Genomic DNA, 21,609 nt, shown 5'->3' on the forward strand with positions numbered 1-21,609 from the left:
GAGACCAAGAACCTTTTTTTTTTTTTTTTTTGACAGTTTTGGAGATGAACCCAGGGCTTTGTGTCTGATGGATAAGTCCTCTTACCACTGATCCTAGCCCTGAAGAGAAGGACTTTGGGAGTCAGATTCACTGGGTTCAAATCCTGTCTCCCTCTTACTGGTTGGATGGAGTGTGGATAAATTGGAGAACTTCTCTGCAGTGTCTTATTAAAATAAAGATTATAGTACTTTCTCAGCACATGTAAAGTGTGTGAAACTTTATGGAACATAGTAACTGCTCATTAACATTAGCTATTGCTGTTTTTATCTTCATTGATGATCTTCAGGAGGTAGAGAAACTCATCTGAAAGATTGACTTTTTTTTCTAGTAGAGAATAACATTTTACTGATGAGTTCGTAGGGTTTTACCCAGCCTCAAAGTAGGAATGATAGGCTTTTCAGATTGTCTGGTTAGAGGTTGGGAGTAGTAGAGGACCTGAGATAATAGGTTCCTGGTTTCACTAACAAGGTACCCTACACACTGAGTAACTATTTTAGTTTTTTATCTTTGACAGAATCTTTAGAAAAAAAAATTTTTTTTTTTTTTTTGCACTGGTCATTGAACCCAGAGTCTTACCTGCATGTGGTATGCTTTCTACCACTGAGCCTTTACCCCCAGCTAACGGGAGTTAATGAGTCTTTATTTTATCTTTAATCACAAAAATCCCCCTTTTCTTATTGCATAGGTATCAACCTGACTTTTAATGGAGGTTGGTTAAACAAGTCCTTAAGGTTAATTTCCCTAAAGGATCTTTAATATAACTTAACTTTGAAGTTGTTTTTTAGATGAATAGATAGGTAGATGAACTACGTGTTTTAGCAGGCATTTCAGGCTGTTTTTGAAGTAATCATCTACTAAAAAGATTTGTTGTGGGAGTGTGATTTTCCTTCGCCTCAGGTTTTTGATGTTCCTCACCAACGTATATACCGCTAATGAGACTGAAAACTATACTGAATGATACGACTCTTCTGTTTACCTGAATCTTGGGCAGAGTGTTGCAGTGTAGTTTACCAAGCTTATTAAAAGATTTGTTAATAGAATTCACAGAAGCTGATCAGACTAAACATTAAATAAATTGCTGAACAAGCTTTTCCTTCCTTAGCCTATTTATTAGCATTTAGCATTATGCAAAGAAGACTTACTCTGTTCACACATACATATATATATAATTTACATAAAATTTATATATGCACATATATAATTTTTGTTTTTTGGTACTGAGGATTGAACTTTAGTGCTTTACCACTGAGTTATGTCCCCAGCCCTTTTTATTTTTATTTATGTTTTTTGAATTGAGACAGGGTCTCACTAAGTTGCTGAGGGCCTCACTAAATTGCTGAGGCTGCCCTTGAATCTGCAATTCTCCTGCCTCAACCTCCCAAGTTGCTGGAATTACAGGTGTGTGCCACCATGCCCAGCTCACTACTACATGCATGTATTATCTTAGTTAAATTTTGTAGTTGTGTAGGCATTTTATTTCATAGGAAACCTAGGCATAAAGACATGGAAATTGTTTGGGGTGTGCTATATCTATAAAATGGTGGGTTCGGCATTCAAATATCAGAACAGAATCTTTCTGGTCCTTCGTCCCTCTTTCTGATTCATTCTTTCACTTGTGTTGGGTGCAGAACCTGGGGCCTTAGTGCATACTAGACAAGCAGTCAGTCACTGAGCTCTGTTCTTTCTGCTGTTTTTCCATGTGTTGTTGGGTTTCCAAATCAAAATCTCAGCCCCTATCATGTTGATTGTTTGATCTTCTGGAAATAATTCTGAGTACGTAAGGAAATAAGGAATGAGTTCAGTTGTTTGTGTGTAAGTAAAGTGTCCGTTGAGGAAAAGGGATCATTTGGTGCAATCTGTCAAAAGATTTTCCCTTGCAATTCCTTTATTTATTCATCTTTAGCAGAAGGATTCTTATTCAGTTTAGCTATCATAATTTGAAACCTTTGCAAGATTTTTCCTTTTAAGTAGATGACACATTTTTCAGGCAGAAAAGTGCCTTTTAGGATTAATAACCTCCTAAGTGGTAGATTTTACTGCTTATTCTAGTCTGTCTTTACAGCTGAAGATGTGGGAAATTGAAATAATTGTTTTTCTTTCTAGATTAACTGCTGAAGTACTGATCGAGTTCTGCGTTTCTTCAATGAGGAACTACAGGCTGATCTTCTGCCATAATCTTAAACAACCATAAATGACAAAAGAATGCTTGCTCAGTGAGGGTAGCTGGTGCAGAAGCAATTTTTTAAACTTAGGTGTTTAAGTACTCAAAGGTAAGTTTTCAAAATGGTACCATCTCATGCTCTATAAATCCACAGAGATTTTCGAAGTTTGCCCTCTGCAGCTGCTATTTTTTTGTACTATCAGTTATTCTTGTAGATGCTACAAGAGGTGTTGAAGAATGGATTTTGCTCCAAGACTGTGTAAATTTATATCATTTTCTTGTCCCTAAAATTTCTACTGTTCTATGAATTGGCTGGGTTGTTTACTAATCATGTTGTAATCTTCTCTTGATCTAGGGGTATGTAGTTGATCCAGTGGCCTTATTTTAGTAAACTTGAGAATCTTAAGATACATCTTTGTGATCTAGAGTTAGTGTCATTTTTCATTATAAAAAGATCTTTCTTTTAAAATTCTTTCCCTCATAAAATCATAAATGTTTAGAGAATGAATTTTTATTGACTACTACTTTTTTAATGCCACAAATTATTAGAGACAGTCACCTGAGGCATTGCTTCCTCCCATTGCATTTTTACCAATCCTAGTTCCTAGAAAGTGAAAGCAAATAAGTATTTCCTCTGAATGAGACTGATTCTGGAAATTTTTTTTTAAATGTGTTACAGCTGCTTTGACTTATTTAAATAAGAACTGATTAATCTTGTTCTTATTAGCCCATCATTTCTAAAAAGTTGTTCTCTCCTGTTTGGGTGTTTATGAATTGAGGACTTAGATGAGCTTCACATAGCATATTCCAAAGGTGGATTGGGTTTGACTTTTTAATTGTGTCATTAATAAGCTTGGTCAGTAAAGGTCTTTAGGAGCCAGATTTGTCCCTTACTTTGTCTTTGGGACATTCATGTTCATTGCTAAATTTTGAGTGATCAGTTTTGCCATTGTTGTTAAATGTGCAAACACTAAAAGCATTCAGAACTAACTGCAGAGTAGAGAAAATACTTAGATAATTGTATTGAGTTAAATTTATTTGTAGAATTTATTATTGATCTGGTAACTGGAACATCTTTAAATAGATGAAAACACATTCAGGTAAAGGATTTTTCTTTATAACGTATATAGTCATATTGCCACCTGTTAATCATTATAGTCTTTTTTTCTTTTTTTCCTTTTTTTTTTTTTTTTGTCTTTTATTTGGCAGAAAAGACAGCTTTGATTTCTGGCTGCAAAAAAGATATGAGGAAGAGCTCCTCCCCTTCCTTGAGTAACTGCAACTCCGTTCTTGCTAACAAAATATTTGGAATTCCACTTGATGAGCTGCAGCAGGGAGGACATCCAGACAATGAGGTTCCGTTCATAGTCCGCCACGTTGTGGACTATATTGAGGAACATGGTATACATTTCCTTACTTTGAGGGCTAGCTTTTATTTTAATAAAAACAACTTATCCCTTTTTGATCTTGGATTAAAAATTTTTTTGGTATGAAAAATGCAAAATAGGATAAAAAATAGAAATTCTTTTTAAGGTTTTAACATGTTTCTTACTTAAATTCATATACCTAGAAATGATGGTTGCTCAGCCTAGAACAGTTTTTAGTGGGGGTGATAGAAATGTCTTTAATGAATATAAGGGGTGGGATGAAATAGAATATCCCTCACGTAGTGTGTTTTAATCCAAATTTGGGGAGCCAAGAGAGGCTTTCCAAGAGTATGAGTATTTTAAGTTGATTGTAGAAAGAATATATTTGGCTAAGTAGTTGAAGTTGCAGCTTATTTAATTTTTGCTTTGAACTAATGTAGGCGGTCTGGAGCAACAAGGACTTTTTCAAGTCAATGGAAATGCTGAGACAGTGGAGTGGCTTCGGCAGAGATACGACAGTGGAGAAGAGGTGGATTTGGTTAAGGAAGCAGATGTTCCCTCAGCTATTAGTCTTCTTAGGTTTTTCCTTCAAGAACTTCCTGAACCTGTTATTCCTGGCAATTTGCATATTCACCTGATGCAACTTTCTCAAGGTAAAATGATTTTATTCTTATCAATCAGTCATTTATTATTATTTTTAGAGTCCTTGCCTTTTAGAAGTTTTTTTTTGGGGGGGGAGGGGGGAGACTGATTTGCTGAAGGTTGAACCCAGGAGTGCTTTACCTCTGAGCTACATCCCCAGCCTTTTTTTATTTTGAGAAAGGGTCTTGCTAATTTGCATTAGGTCCTTGCTAAATTGTTGAGCTGGCTTCAAACTTGTGATCCTCCTGCCTTAGCCCCTCAAGTTGCTGGGGCCTTTTAGGAATCTTGACATGTAATACAGAGGATAATTCCTTGTTTTCTCATTTGCTCTTTTGGGCTGCATGGTCTAGTCACGGGGATGGCAACTTTTTGGGTCTCTGTAGTACTTTTTACTTTTTTATGATCTTATTAAGTCAAAGATACAGGCAAAAGAGGAGGAAAAGGAGAATATTACCTGTTTTGTTTATTCTTTTGGGAAGGTGATACATCTCTCCATTTATTGTAGGTAAATATTGTTATTGTGTATTCATTTAGCTACTTCAACAGTTCATTGAATACTTTCTCTATGCTAGTCACTATTCGAGATGCTGGGAATCCATCACTGAACAAAACTAGTTAAAAATCTCCGTCCTCATGGAGCTAAAATTTTAAGGGGAGGTAGAGGAGAAATAGACGATAAACAAAATTATGCAATTATGGTACAAGATGATAAATACTACAAAGCTGGAAAAAATGTTATGTAGAATTTGTCAGTGTTGGTATAGTCATTATATAATATTAATTGCTTGTATTTCTTTTTGCTTATAATTTTCTTGTTATTTATGATTTTCTTAACCCTTTTCTGCTAAATGTTTAGATTGTTAAATCTAACAATTTTATTTTCTACCAATTATAGATACAGGGTTTTAAAACACATTTTAAATCCAAGCGAAGTTCTACTTAATTACAAGGTCAAAGTACTGGGCCATTCGAATGGACACTTGCTAATATTACAAAGCATAGAAAAGTTGTTACTGATTGCATTTTAAATTTTAAGTAAACTTGTGATGATAGCCTTTCCTTGATAAACTTCTTAATTTTGCAGATGGCCAATATCATGACCATGACCTTTTTTTTTTAAATATTTTTTTTATTTGCTGATGGACCTTTATTTAATTCATTTATATTATATGTGGTGCTAAGAATCGAACCCAATGCCCTACACATGCTAGGCAAGTGCTCTGCCACTGAGCTACAACCCCAGCCCATGCCATAGACTTTTACCAAGTTTTTCTGTACTGGGCAATGATATTGCCCAAATTTTATTATGTCGTGTGCATGTACAAATGTGTAACAACAATTTCCATCATTACATACAGCTATAATGAATCCATAGAATGTGGGGGGGGGAGTTTTTCTGTAATTTTAATTTTTAGGACCTGCTGAAAAATACAAGATGAAATACTATTGGACTGATAGTCATTACCAAAGAAATTATTTTACATTTACTAGCATCTTTGAGAAATTACCTGTCCTAAATGGGACTCTCACAAATCCCTGGGGGTTAATATAAGCCTGTGTTATGTTATTGAAAACTTATTGACATGATAAACACAAGGCCTTGCTTTGGTGATGAAATTGACTTTTTTGGCATCAGGGTGGTGGTGGTGATGGTACCGGGGATTGAACTCAGGGTTACTTGACCACTGAGCCGCATCGCCACCCCTATTTTGTATTTTATTTAGAGACGGGGTCTCACTGAGTTACTTAGCACTTATGAGGCTGGCTTTGAACCCACAATCCTCCCGCCCCAGTCTTCCAAGCATCTGGGAGCAAAGGCATGCGCCACCACTCCTGGCTCACTTTTTTTTAACTTTATTTATTCTTTTACAATATTGGTGATGGAACCAGGAGCATTCTACCTCTCAGCTACATCCCCAGTCCCTTTTTATTATATTTTGAGACTGGGTCTTGCTGAATTGTGGAGGCTGGCCTCCAATTTGTTATCCTTCTGCTGCAACCTTCTGAGTTGCTAGAATAGAAAGAAAGAAATTAGCATCCAGGGGCATAATGGTTCATGCCTGTAATCCCAGTAATTCAGGAGACTGGGAGACTGAGGTAGGAGGATTGCAAGTTCAAGGCCAGCCTCAGCAACTTAGCCAAGTGCTTATCCTAAGATCAAAATGCTAGGGAGCCCCACCTCAGTAGTAGAGTACTTGTATAGCATGTGCGACACCCTGGGCTCAGTCCTTCCAAAACCCAGCATCTATTTAAGGGTGAAAACTAAATGAGACACATAAAACCTTTTAATTTAGTTCTTTTGATAATACTGAAGTTAATTGTTCTTTTTAGAATGTTAGGGGAAGAAGAAAGAAACACTTGTTTTCCTGTTCATTCCTTGTTTTCCTATTCATCCAAGTGGGAAAGTATCACTGATACTATTAGTTTGTTGAATTGCATCTCTACTTTCCTCATTATTAGTATGCATTGACTGGCATGGCCAGTGCTTTTTGACTTCTTATATTTGGCATTAGTTTGGAAACACAGGTACAGTCATGCAAGAGACAGTATGATGAGTATTTTTTTAAAAATTAGAGAATTGGGGCCAATGAGTAATAGTTGAGGAAAACATCCCCCAGCAATTGGGAGCTTGAGTTCCTTTCTCCACCTCCTGTTTCCAACACTTCTACTTAATAAGTGAAATGCAAATCCCTAAGGCATTTGGCTTCTAGTAGAGGAAGTGAAGAGGTTTTTGAGTTATTATCGTAAAAAGGTGATGTGGGTGGAGTAATGTGAATCTGGCAAAGTATCTGAGCTTTACTTTTTACTTCATTAAGAAAACCTATCATTATGTTTTTATAGATTATAATAATGAAGATGAGTTTGGAAGAAAGTTGAGATTCCTCTTGCAACAGCTTCCACCTGTTAATTACAGTTTGTTAAAGTTTCTGTGTAGATTTTTAGCCAACGTAGCATCACATCATGAAGAAATTTGGTCTGCGAATTCTTTGGCTGCTGTCTTTGGTCCAGATGTCTTCCAGTAAGTTTTTTCACAAAATTTTGTTTAATTTTTTAAAATGGTTTTGTGGGAAAGAATCATTATATTTTCTCCAAAAGATCATAGGATACCTGATTAACTATTATCTTTTATAGTAGATCTGATTAATCCTTCCATCATTTCTGTGAACAGAGTACAAATTAGGTTGGTTTTACAGATGGGAAAACTGAGGCACAGAATAATGTCATAAATTACTCAGGTTTATAAAGTGACTCATTGGTTCTTTTCTAACTTTATGATTAATTTAATAGCTCAATGTAAACTTTTATTCTTAGCGTTTATACAGATGTGGAAGATATGAAAGAGCAAGAAATTGTGAGCAGGATAATGGCGGGACTTCTGGAAAATTACTATGAGTTTTTTGAAAATGAAGAGGAAGATTTTTCATCAAATGATTTGAGTTCAATTACAGAACAGGTGAGAAAATTTTTAAATTCTATTTGAAATGAGAATTTTTGTTTTTAAGAATATGATCTTTATGGGTTTGACATAAGCTTATGCATAATTTAAGTACTGCACTGGAGATAGTTCTCTTAATTAGTATGTAGACAGTAGGTGACATATTCATATTTGAATGTTTTTCTTTTTTTTTGGTTGCCCAAAAGACTTTCTGTCCTCAATTTGGGCAACAGGGAAAGGCATTTTTATTTTATTTTTTTGCAGTGGTAGGGATTGAACCTAGGACCTTGTACATGCCAGGCAAGAGCTCTATCCCTGAACTGCATCTTCAACTCCATACAAACTTACAGAAATTTGAAATTTTTCTGGATTAAAATAATAGGTCAAGATAGTATTGTAATCATTGTCACTAATTGGAAGCATCTGGAAAGTCATAGGTTAGGTTGCAGGTAATTTTTTAATTCTGTTGATGCTAGAGTATCAAAATCCATTTCCAAATGGCATGGGTAGTGCATGCCTGTAATCCCAGCAATGTGGGAGACTGAGGGAGGTGGAGCACAAGTTTGAGACCAACCTCAGCAATTTAGTGAGACCCTGTCTCACCTTTTTTTTTTTTTTTTTGCGGTGCTGGGGATCAAACCCAGGGCCTTGTGCTTGCAAGGCAAGCACTCTACCAACTGAGCTATATCCCCAGCCCTCACCTTTTTATTTTTAAATAAAAAGCTGGATGTGGTGGAGCATTCTTGTAATCCCAGCAGCTCGGGGGGCTGATGCAAGAGGATTGCAACTTAGTGAGAGCTGGTCTAAAAAAAATAAATAAATAAAAAGAAAGAAAAATAGTCTGGGGATGGGGCTCAGTGGTAAAGGGCCCCTGGGTTCAATCTCTAGTACCCCCCACCCCCAGAGAAAGGGGGGAGATTCATTTCTAAGGCTATTTTTGCTCTTTGTTGTTATTGCTATGCTCTGATGACTAGATTGAGACTGTTCAAGGATCCTACTTTTTCCCTTTATGAAATGGGAATATTGAAGCTGAGTATTTGCAATTCATTATAAAGCCATGTTAGTTCGGAGTCCTCAAGTTTAGAATTTTTGATTTAGATCTATTAGGTTTTTCTTTTGCACTTAGGTGGTTTGCCACCAAACTTTTGTTAAGTTAAAAATCTATGAAGTTATTTATATTTTGGGTGTGGGGTGTGGGACTCCTACATTATTCTTTTATGGATAATAATATATCTGGTTCAAAAAAAGTAAAATATACTTTTCCCTGCTCCTCCACTAGTTTCTTACATTTTCCCAGAGTATTTTAATATAAATACAAGTAGATATTTTCTCATGGTTTTTTAACAGAAAAGTAGCATAGCGTATACACTGATCTGTACCTTGTTTTATATCATTTAATAGTATGTCTTGTAGATTTTTATTACTTATATATAGAGAGCATGTTCTTTTATTTTTACCTCTGTAATTTCCTATTGTATAGATAGAATGTTAGCACTTGATTTTATAGTCCTATCTCCACTTGTGAAGATTTTCTTAGAACAGTTCTGATTTATATCCATTTCTAGTATGATATTTAGTAACTCCATCTGTTAGTATCAGATGTGTCCAGGTTTTAATGATAAATTATATGGCCACACTACTTATTAAATGTAATTAAATGAATTACATTTTATTTGTTAATTTTGCAGTACTGGGGAATTAACCTAGTAGCATTCTGTCTCTGAGCAATATCCTCAGCTCTTTATTAAAAATTTTATTTTGAGACACAGTCTCAGTTGTCCAAGGTGGCCTCAAACTTGTAATCCTCCTGCCTCAGCCTCCCTGGTAGCTGGAAATATAGGTGTGAATTGTCATTTCTGTTTATGCACTATTAGGTGATGGACACAGGTTGGTCCCTTTGGCTGTAAAATTAAAGCAGCAAGCAGCAGCTCTTGAAAGGTAGTTTATTATACAGATCATCTTTTTTTTTTTTTTTTTTTTTTTTTTGGTGAGGGCCAGTGCTTGGGATTGAACCCAGGCCTTGTTCATGCCTGGAAAGCACTCTGTCTCTGAGATATGTGTCCAACCTCATCATACAGAATTTCATTAGTTCTCATAGTTCTTATATATGATTATGTGAATTAGGAGTTTTATTTCTGAGTACTTAGAGATTTTTTGGGGGGAGAGGGGAGTACCAGGGATTGAACTTGGGCACTGTACTATCGAGCCACATCCTCAGCCCTATTTTGTATTTCATTTAGAGACAGGGTCTCACTGAGTTGCTTAGAGTCTTTGCTTTTGCTGAGACTAGCTTTGAACTCTCAATCCTCCTGCCTCAGCCTCCCGAGCCCCTGGGATTTACTTAGAGTTTTTGTTTAAAATATTTTCTATACTTTTGTAAACTTTTATGGGTAATACTTTTTAATAGTTGGGGTTATACCTTAGTTGTTGAGGTAAGCATTTTTATTTTTCATTTCCTTCACGTTCTCTTTCCTTTCTTCTCTTCTGAATTCCTTCCTTCTCTTTCCTCTTTGTTTCTGCTTTTCCATCTCCATCTTTCAGGACTCAGTGACTTTAAAGAAAGTAACAAGGGGGCTGAGGATATAGCTCATTTGGCACAGTGCTTGCCTAGCATGCACAAGGCTCTGGGTTCAATCCCCAGCACCACCACCCAAAAAAAAGAAATAGTAACAGATGCCAGATAACAGTTTATAAGGTGTAAGCTGAGGATGATATCTGTGTGTGTGTGTGTGTGTGTGTGTGTGTATACACATGTATATTTATACCTGAAATAAATGGGTAGAATTTATGGTCTGAATCAGTAATACTTAGTTTTTTGTTTTTTGGGGTTTTTTTTTTTTTTTTTGTAGTGGTGATTGAACCCAGGGCACTTCACCACTGAACTACAGCCCCAGCCCTTCTTTATGTTTTATTGTGAGACAGGGTCTTGCTAAGTTGCTGAGGCTGGTCTTGAACTTGTGGCCCTCCTTCCTCAACCTCCCAAGTCATTAGGATTACAGGCATGTGCCACAGTTCTTGGCAATATGTTAATATCTTGACAGTCTGTCTGTGAGGATTGAACCTAGGGCCTTTTGTGTGCTAGGCAAGCGCTTTGCTACTGAGGTATTATTTCTAGTCACTTGACACTTAACTTTTTTTGGTACTGGGGATTAAACCCAGGGGTGCTTTAACACTGGGCTATATCCCCATGCCTTTTTAAAATGTTTTATTTTGAGACAGGGCTTCGATTAAGTTGTCCAGGCTGGTCTTGATCCTGCTGCCTCAGCTTCCCGAGTTACTGGGATTACAGGCATGTACCACTGTGCTGGTTTCCTTGACATATTTTTCTAAGGTTTCCAGTTATCATACATAGTACCTGACTTAAAACTTAATCAGAGAGCTGATATGTCTCTTCTAAATTATTTCTTTTTTTTTTTTTTTTTTTTTTTTTTGCTGCTGGGGGTTGAACCCAGGGCTTTGTGCATGCAAGGTAAGCGCTCTACCAACTGAGGTGTATCCCTAGCCCCTAAATTATTCTTGCTTAGGGCTGGGAATATAGCTCAGTGATAGAGCACTTACCTAGTATGTATGAAGCCCTGAGTTTAATTCTTAGTACCACAAGAAAATCAAAAAACAAAACTACTATACAAATTATTCTTGCTTAAAGAAAATGACAAGAAGACAAGTAGATAGATGTGCCTTAAACCTTAATATATTTCCATGCCTGTAAGTAATCCCATCTATTGAGAAAATTTGCATATCACCTTTCTGTTCTTAAATTATGTTTTAAGTCAGCATTTTTTTTTAAGTAAAATTAATGGCTGCTCAAAGTGAAATAATATACATATTTGTGTCATTAATTTCCACATTTCTAAGATGATTTGACTTGTGAGAAACTGATGATGCCAATTTGACCTAATATCTTGACTCCTAAAATCCACAGGGTATGCCTTGTTTTTTATATTGTGATAGAATTATCATATGGTTTCCTGATGGGTGCTCAAATATATCTGTAGCTTATCTGTATTGCATCAGTGTTTTTGTATTTTTTTAAGCGCTAATAAAATTGACTTAAAATTTGTTGTTTTATGTTAAATATAGTGAATTCTGCAGATTTGCCCATGGATATATAAAAGAACATCTTAGCTTTTTGAGTAGAATATGTCCAATAAATGAGATTGTGGCAGAGGTCCTAAGTGACTGTGATGTGTATATATATCCTTGACTCATGTTGCTAATTACCAGAATCCATTTTCTTAACCATTTTTTTTAATTTCTGAGTTCAAATGGGTTGCAAAGTAACAAAAGTACTGATTGTAAAGTTTGGTCTTTTTAAAGCAGATTTGATAATTTCAATTTGATTTGTGAAGCATAATGATCTGATAATGTAATTCTGTGAAAGTAGTTGAGAAAAAGTAAAATATCCTCACATGTAGCATAATTTGCTTGTGTGTTTAAGTTGGTCTAACTTAAATGCTCCTAATGTCTTATTCACATATTTGAAGATGTAGAGAAACATGGCCCATCTGGCAGTGCTTTGCTTTTTCTCCTGATTTTGTATTTGAAGGAAGCAAAAATTTATGTAGCACTTCTTTTGGCATTTCATTCCATTAATACAAGTACTTGACTGTTAAAACCCTCTCAGAGTAGTAGATATTTTTATTAATTATATGAGAGAGATGGTTGGAGATGATTAATAGGTAGTGTTTAAGAAACGACCCAGAGTCTAAGTGGACTTTGTATGAAATCCTTAAATGAATACAAATCCAGTATAGTGATTTGAAGATGGAGGTGATAATTATGTTTCTTTGTACATTTGAGAAGGCAGGTAGCAGCGTTCTCCACAAACTGGAGTCTGGAGAGCAGGCATTTCACGAGGCCCTAGAGAAGGGAATTACAGCAGTCAAAGAAAGAAGAGATGTAAGTATGGAGGAGGGTTTTCCATAAGTGAAGTTGAGGCTGCTGCATACAGAGGGCAAATTCAAAGTAACTTAACGGAATAGGGTATTGGTAAGAAGGTGAAGTTAACCAGGAGAAGATCAAGAAAAACTCTTGATTAGTGTGAAAGAGCATTTTACTCTGTCTAATGCTTATTCTTGCTCACAATAATTGAGTTGAATTCCTACAGAGGAAATTACATTGGAAAGCCTGGGAGTTGCCATTCATGCCATATCTTAGTAGACTATTGGTGAAAATATTGGAGAATGTCAGTTAATTTATGTAAAACGTGTTGAATTGAATATAACAGTCAGTATAGTGGAGTGGTCTTTGTAGTTCCTAAGAGCTATTGACTGTAGGAACAAAATGATTTTAAAAAGTGTGATATGGCAGTGTTATAGTAGTAGTGTCTATACTAAAAATGTGTGGACTGATTAAGTATTTATTCTCAAGTTTAAAAACCCATCTTAAATATTTTGATATTCTGCAGTTATATTCAAACTTATTAATCATCTGCAATCATTCCCATTTAAAAAAAATAGTTATAGAAGAACACAATACCTTTGTTTTGTTTATTTATTTATATTTATGTGGTGCTGAGGATCGAACCCAGTGCCTCACATGTGTGAGGCAAGCACTCCACCACTGAGCTACGACCCCAGCCCCATTCATTCCCATTTTATACTTCTGAAAACAGTATTGTTTTCCCCCAGGTATTTTTCTTGCTTACGTTACCAGGTAAATGTTTCTTAAGTACATTCTCTTGACTTTTACTAATTAATTTTGTAGATGAGAAAGAACAGTAATTTTAATTCTTTAAAAATTGATCTGTCATTTGAAGTTTTCATCTTTGTATATAAATCTTTTTTTCTTTTTCTCTTGGCAATACCAGAAATTGAACACAGGGCCTTGTGCATGAGAGGCAAGTGTTGTACCATTGAGCTATATACCCAGCTTCCTTTATGTATAAATCTTAAGTTCTTGGTTAATAACCACTTAGGCCAGTGATTTGCAGTTTTTTTTTTTGTCACAACTATACATGATATGTGATAGATGAAGGATGGCATTTATAAGCCTAACAAATTTAGCAATCTACTGCATATACTTTATATAAGAAGTAAATAGTTTATAAATTGAGGTCATAAATTGTTAGTAATGAATTTTTAGTGACCCTTCTGACTAATGACTTTGATACACCAGTGGTTTACAGTTTTGCTTATGGTTTGGATGGTAGGTGTTCTCTTCCTGCTGAAGTGTTTACATGTATTATTTAAATCTTTCAATCCAATTCTGTGAGGTAAGTAGTATATCTATATTCACACTTTGATTCTAGCCACTATAACTTCTCTAAGTCTTAGACGTGAAATGAAGATATACTCTCTGTCTTTCTGCCTCTAAAGCCTGACTTTTAACTATCATGTTATACTTTAAAGTAGATAGTGTATTTATTGATTAGGAAAATCAGCATAATTAACTAATTAACTCTTTGGTTTCGGTTCTACTTTCTCACAGTATTCTACCAGCTATATTTGTATCTCCACCAGGAATACACTGATACATGTAGTAACTAAATTTAAACTGATATATGTAGTAACTAAATAAATTTATTCTAGATATTTCCATTGTGTTTGGCTAGAATGGACTGGAAGTGTACTTTTAAAAAAAATTTTGGTGCTGGGGATTGCACATGCTCTACCACTGAGCTATACCCACAGCCCCCAAAAGTGTACTTTTCTTGCTCATGTTTTTTTTTTTTTTTTAATAACTTTAATTATTTTTATGTGGTGCTGGGATTGAACCCAGTGCCTCCCAGTGCTCTGCCACTGAGCCACAATGCTAGCTTGCTCATGTTTTTAATGAAGAGTATTTGCTTATAAAAGATATTATGACAATATATATGTCATTGCTTCTTTGGGATAACTTAAAAATATTTCCCATTCAAAAATTTTAACTGGGCTAGGGAAATAGTTCAGTTGATAGAGTGCTTACCTTGGAAGCACAAGGCCCTGGGTTGAATCCCAGTACCTCAAAAAAAAGAAAAGAAAAAAAAATTAATTGATTTTCCTTCTTTAGTATTTTAGTGTCTTTTTATTTGAGTGATTTCCTAATAAAGCCAGTTTGATAATGGAGAACATTTTATAACTTGTGCTTAATGTTCAGAATATAAATTCTTGTTACAGGTTCAGTTTATTCATGAAAAATTTAATCTGACTTTAGAAGTTTGCTGATGTTTTCTACAACAGAGCTAGTATCTTGATACAAACGTTTTGTGCCTTTCTGTTTTTATACTTACTTTGTATCAAAATGACTTGTTTACTATACCTGGAAACCAGATAAATTAGAAGTCTTTTGTAACTATTATATTTACAAATCCAGTTAGAAAGTGAAACTTTCTTAATGTTAACTACAGTGTGCAGACTTTTAATTAATTTGCAGTCTGATTCATATTCCTAGTGATGTAGTTATGTAGTCATTACTTCCTGCTTCAAAATATTATGCTTTCATGGTTTATAATTTTATTTTCTAGGTTTGAATTTAGGGCCTCATGCATAATAATAGGCAGGCATTCTTCATTGAATCACTCTATCTCCCTCTACCACTGCCAGCCTTTATTTTGAGATAGGGTTTAGAAACATTGTCCATGCTGGCTTGGAACTTATGACGCCCCTACCTCAACCTTCTGTGTAGCTGAGATTGCACCCTGCTTCTTAAATTTTTTTGTATAAAAAAATTGGCAGTCGTTCATAAGAGAGATTGGCCCTAAGAAATGAAGAAATTAAAAAAGTTTGTGTTTATAATTTTCTTAGACTGGTATGACTCAGATATGTTAATTAAAAGTTTCATTACATTTTAATTATGATCTTATTTTTATTTATATAGGTTAATGAACTTTCTGAGGAAGAAGAGGAAGATGAAAAGCTGGAACATATAGAAGAACTTCCAGAAGAGGGTACAGAAAAATCAAATGACATGCCAGAGGTGGTACAATTAAGAATAACTGAAAACATCCTAGAATCAAGTAGTGTAACAGCATCAACAAGGTAAATATTTCACATGAATGAACTTTACCTTTTGAGCATTTCTTTCTAAATGTAGACTATAGACTGTACACAAATTATATGTAAATGATTGAAATTTTTGTATGAAAACAAGAAGAAAATTTAAGGCAGCACCCTTACTAAGGAATATTCAGTTATTCATGTTATACTGTCCTTCAAATATAAAATCTCTTTGGCTGGGGTTGTATCTCAGTGGTAGAGCACTTGCCTAACATGTTTGAGGCCCTGGGTTCAACCCCTGGCACCGTAAAACTTAACTATGTAAATAATCAATCAATCTTACATATTTTTCCTTAAAATATATTTTTATATTAGCTTGTTAAATATGTAAAATTATAATTTTCTGTTACCTTGGTAATATTTTGGAACTTATAGAGGTAGAATTGCTAGAAGCATATAGTGATTAAATTTACTTGTTTTTCCAGCTTGTAGGCTACAACTATGTTGAAGTCTGATTTCATTAAGATAGAGCTTTCTAATCCTTTTTGTGATAAAATGACAGTATTTATATGACATGCTGAAAAATGGGGTAGGCTTAAAGCACCATCTCATCAGATATCCAGGACTGTTGTGCACTATTTAGGAAGCTATAGAGAATTCAAGAACTTTGGATATATAGGTTTGGATTTGCTAAATTTCGTGCTGATTTTCTGTAAAGCTCCATGGTTTACTAATTCCTTTTAATTAGAAGAACAAAGCTATCTATTTAGTATCTATTAGGTATTTTTCCTTATGTTTATTTTGATTCAGTGCTGATTAAAAAGCAGAGGGAATGGGTTGGGGTTGTAGCTCTGTGGTAGAGCACTTGCCTAGCATGTGTGAGGCACTGGGTTTGATTCTTAGCACTGCATATAAATAAAATAAAGATCCATTGACAAGTAAAAAAGTATTTAAAAAATAATAATAATAAAAAGCAGAGGAAATAATAATTTGAGTTAGGGAGCAAAATTTAAAAATAAGTGGTAATGCCAAGCACGGTGGCTCATGCCTGTAATCCCAACTACTCAGGAGGCCAAGATAGGAGAATTGAAAGTTCAAGGCTAGGGCTGGGATTGTAGCTCAGTGGTAGAGTGCTTGCCTAGCACATGTGAGGCATTAGGTTTGATCCTCAGTACTACATAAAAGTAAATAAATAAAATAAAGGTATTATGTCCATCTACAACTAAAAAGTATTAAATAAAAAAAAGAAGAAAGTTCAAGGCTAGCCTGGACATATTAGAGAGATCCTGTCTTAAAATAAAATGAAGGGCTAGGGATGTAGCTCAGTGGTGGAGCCCTTGTCTAGTATGCCTGAACACTGTTAGTAAGAATTTGGAAAATGAAATCAACTAGAAGAACCAGTCTGCTAACAAAAATGTCTGAAAATGTCTAGAGGAGGAACTATCCAAAGTTATTGAGAAAAATTATGAAATAATTTAAAATGCATGCTGCAGAGTACAACTATTACTTTTCGTTGCAGGGCTCCTTATCTTTGTAATATGTATAATTTTATAATTTTTCAAACATGATTATGATATATTAACATGTTTATTACTTACTTATCCATTTTAATATTTTGTTTGTGCTTTTCTGGTTGCTTATGTGACCTTCTAATTTATGCTGATTTCTTAACTGAATTATAATTACATATTGAGGTATTTATTCACTGTATATTAAGATCTGTAACTTAATGACCATTTGACTTTTAATGGTCTTATTATTTTTTTGACATTTAGAGTTAGCTAACTTGTCAGTACTGTACTGCTAGAAAATAAACCTTTATTCATTGACCCCTTTCTCCTTCTTTTGAATTATTTGGTTGGATTCTTTAGCCTCAAGGAATGTACCTTTATGGTTTTTGGCATTTCCAAACCACTTAAAAAAAACTCGATTCAATTTAAATTGCTCTTAGTAGTACATATACATAAGTTCCCCTCACCATTCTTAACTCTCATGCTGAAGATTGAACCCAGGTATGCTCTACCAATAAGCTATGTTTCCAGCCCCCAACTCCACTTTGTTTTTTTGAAGAATTTCATTTTTTTTTTGTTGAACATTCCACATTCACAAGTTTTGTAGGGTGGTGGGTAATGGGGGATCTTCAGTGTTTATTTTAAAATAAATAAGTTCTTGACTTAAAAAAAATGAATTTCAGCTTTTGGGGCTGGGGATGTGACTCAGTGATAGAGCGTTTGCTTAGCATGTGTGGGGCACTGGGTTCAATTCTCAGCACCACATTTAAAAGATGAATAAATAAAATAAAGGTATTGTGTCCATCTATAACTAAAAAAATTTTTAAAAAAGAATTTCAGCTTTTTCTTTTTTAACTTTATTTAGTTTTGTATGTGGTGCTGAGGATCAAACCCAGTGTCCCATGCATGCTAGGCAAGCACTCCACCACTGAGCCACAATCCCACCCTGTTCCCAGCCCTTTTCATTTTTTGGTTTAAGACTGGGTTTTGCTAAGTTGTGGAGAGTAGCCTTGAACACCTAGCCAGACTAGCAGTATTTTCTTGAGGAAATGACAACAATAGATTTAAGTGAGTGGTTTTGTGTGTGTGTGTGGTGGGGGGGGGGAGTTAGAGCTATGCTCTCCAATAAGGTGGCCACTAACAATTGTATATGCTTAAACTAATTAGAATTAAACACAATTTAATTTTTTTTTGTACTGGTAATTTAACCCAGGAGTGCTTTACCACTGAGCTGAGCTAAGTTCCCAGCCCCCCACCCCCTTTTTATTTGTTTATTTTTAGTTTTGGTACTGGAGATTGGACCCAGGAGTGCTTAACCACAGAGCCACATCCCCAGCCCTTTTTTATTTTGAGACAGGGTCTCACTAAGTTGCTGAGGTTGGTCTTGAACTTGAGATCCTGGTGCCTCAGCCTTCCAAATTGCTGGGATTACAGGTATGCACCACCACACCTGCCCCCCCACCCCCTTTTTTTATGTTGAGTCAGAGCCTTGCTTAGTTACTGAGGCCGGCCTCGTATTTGACAATTCTCCTGCCTCAGCCTCTTGAGTTCATGCCTCAGCCTCTGGAGTTCATGCCTCAGCCTCTCAGTTGTGTGTCACGGCACCTAGCTAAGGTAAAACACTTTTAATGAAAAGTGACTGTGTCCCTCCCACCTTTTCAATATTTACCTAATATCTTTAATGTCTGGCTTAATGGATTCTCATAGTTTCTTCTGCATTTAATCTGTTTCTATTATGATCTGAATGTTGATGACTTCTCAAAATTCTTTTATTGAAATCCTAATCATCAAGGTGATGGTATTAGTAGGAGGGTGGGGCTTTTGGGAGGTGATTAGGTATGTTTGGGATGAAGGTAACCCTCAGGGATGGGAACAGTGACCTTATAAAGTGACCTGAAAGAGACTCTGCACTCCTTCTGCTATGCCCAGTAAAAGGACAACCTGAATGGGCCCTCACCAGATGCTCATCTGCCATCCTGGTTATAAAGTGGCAAAGAACCTGACTGAATTGTGTTCATGTTGATACTTCGTGGAAGATGGGACTTTAGAGTCACAATTTTGGGTTTTTGGCTGAGGAATATCTAAGCAAAGTTTTGAAGGAGCTGCCTGGTTTCTCTTGACTCTTTTAATAGTAAAATATGAGGAGAAAGAAATGAAGATGGAATTATTAAAAGGGAAACAACTGTTATTTGAAAAATTCTCAGCCTATCCATACTATAAAAAAGAATGCATGTTAGGGAGGGAACACTAAGGGTGTGGCCATACTACCATCTGATGAGGGGATTCGCTGGCTGAATGGCCTATTATCTAAGACAAAGAAAGAAAAAAAAAACAATTCCTTGTTATTATAAAACTCATTTAAAGTGCTTTTAACGTCTTGTAAAACTCAGAAATTAGAAAGAATGAGAAATTGATAATTTCCTGTAGGTCACTGAAGCTAGGACTTGGTTCTTTGGAGTTCGTTTGTTCCTGATGGTTCAACTTGAACTGCCTTTTTATTCAGAAAATGTGCTGTTAGCTGAGTGGACAGGCATGTGAATTATTGTAGAATCATTTTGCTTTTATTTCATTCATTGAGTCAGGTAGTTTGTAAAATATTTCAATTGACAAACTTTACTAATTCCCTGTTTTTAAGTACCAGAGCATGATAGACATTGGTAGTTTCTCTCCTTCCCTTTCTGTACCCTATAAATGATACATTTGATATTTCAAAAGTTTGTTATATCTGACCTATTGACCAACTGTAGTAGTGAGAAATCTTCCAGTATTCTCTATCTATTGTAACAAATGTAGAGGACTCCTGTGTTAGCAGGCAGAGGGGAAAAGGATTTTCACTTGTGGTTTTAAAAGGATATGATTTTGTTTTATGTGCTTATTTTTTGAAACCACAGTTTTTTAAATGATAATTTTGGTGTCATTTTACATGATTTATCTGAAGTCATTCAATTTTTAGACTTGAAATATTAACCATTAATGCTTTTCTGAAAGTAGATATTATATATAAACATTAGCACTCTATTTATTTTACATCTATTTCAGCAATTTTGCATTTGTAATAATTGGGTGTGGCAGTGTGACTAATGAAAACAGATTGGTTTCCCTTTCTATATTATGTTAGGCTTTGTATTAACCAGCTTTCCATCACTGTAAGGAAATATCCATGATAATTAACTTATAAAAATGAAAGCTTTATTTCAGCTTATGGTTTGGGAGGTTCTAAACTGGCCCCATGGATTTGGCCTTCTTCCAAGGTAGCACATAATGGTGGGAGCACATGGTGAACAAACGGCTCATCTCGTGAGCCAGGAAGCAAAGAAGAGGGAAGAGATCAGGTTCCCACAATCCCTGTGGTGCCCCCCCTTCACCAACTACCAACTGAATTTTGGTTATTTTAATGTTTTGTGGAAGATGGGACTTCCTTGGAGACACATGGACCTTTGGGGGACATTCAACATCCAAACTAGAGCAGGTATAAATATTTTTGTAGGAGTCCTAGTCAGATTCAGAATCTTTCCCACCTCGCTGAAAAGTTGCAAAGTACTTAGGATAAAATTTGTGGACAGTCACCTGGGTAACTCCTTGTCAGAGGTGACTTCATGTTGCAGTCTCCTCTTTTTTGGAGGACTCAGCAATGATTATTGCTCAGCAGTTTTTATAAGCCCATCACCATCCTTTATTATATTTAAAGTGATTTTTTTTGCCGATAGTTTTGTTGGGAATTACAAGGGTATTCAGAATGACTTGCAAGGCTCTGTTGAACAGGTATTGTGATCATTTTCAAAGTTGAGGTTGAGCTGTAATACTTTTATTCAGATATTTTTTGTAGCGTTATATATTTGCAATTGGCCAATTAAAATAATAATAGTTCCCTATGATCTTCGTATTTGAATTATTAAAAATTTAGTAATAAGAATTAAATTATTGTACAGTTGATTTTATGCTCTCAAGAACATGATGTGTGATGTATGTGACAGCTTCATTTGATTTCACATCCTCAAAAGTTTAGCACTTAGGCTGGGGAGATAGCTCAGTCGGTAGAGTGCTTGCCTTGCAAGCACAAGGCCCTGGGTTCAATCCCCAGCACCGCCAAAAAAAAAAAAAAAAAAAAAGTTTAGCACTAGGTTTCTAATTTACTCTGCTTTTACTTGTAATACTGTCCTGATTTATATTTTATGATCCTTAAAAAAGAAAATAGAGGGCTGTGGTTGTGGCTCAGTGGTAGAGCACTTGCCTAGCATGCATGAGGCATTGGGTTCAATCCTCAGCACCACATAAAAACATAAAATAAAGATTAAAAAAAAAAAAGAAAATTGACTTTTTTTTTCAAAGAACATGATGTAATTATAGGCAAATTTAAAATTAGAGTTAACAGCAAAGGGGGAAAAGGTCAAAGAATGGCTATAGTCCTTAACATTATATTTGACTGAAGACTTTATGTATGTCCTTTGTGATTTATTTTTTTGATCTTTTAGTCTGATCTTTTTGGTCTGGGAGGTTTTAATAAACACAACATTTTCAGGTACTTTTTTATGACAT

The 21,609-nt window shown here is 35.3% G+C and overlaps 1 protein-coding gene across 8 annotated transcripts in view; it reads left to right on the top strand.

The window, feature by feature from the left end:
• FAM13B (family with sequence similarity 13 member B) overlaps positions 1-21,609 on the top strand; it is a 111,725-nt gene that overhangs the window by 24,448 nt on the left and 65,668 nt on the right. For 4 of the 8 annotated variants that reach the window (XM_079143505.1, XM_079143502.1, XM_079143507.1 and 1 more), the window contains exons 2-8: positions 2,144-2,310; positions 3,411-3,602; positions 4,009-4,221; positions 7,052-7,229; positions 7,523-7,664; positions 12,450-12,545; positions 15,444-15,604. In XM_079143505.1, the coding sequence (XP_078999631.1) occupies positions 3,446-3,602; positions 4,009-4,221; positions 7,052-7,229; positions 7,523-7,664; positions 12,450-12,545; positions 15,444-15,604 (947 nt within the window). In that variant the 5' untranslated portion in view covers positions 2,144-2,310; positions 3,411-3,445. The remainder of the gene's footprint in view (positions 1-2,143; positions 2,311-3,410; positions 3,603-4,008; positions 4,222-7,051; positions 7,230-7,522; positions 7,665-12,449; positions 12,546-15,443; positions 15,605-21,609) is intronic. The other 4 variants (XM_079143504.1, XM_079143509.1, XM_079143506.1 and 1 more) reach the window with 2 other exon arrangements.

Source organism: Sciurus vulgaris (genome assembly GCF_902686455.1).
Source record: "Sciurus vulgaris genome assembly, chromosome: 6".
NCBI lineage: Eukaryota > Metazoa > Chordata > Mammalia > Rodentia > Sciuridae > Sciurus > Sciurus vulgaris.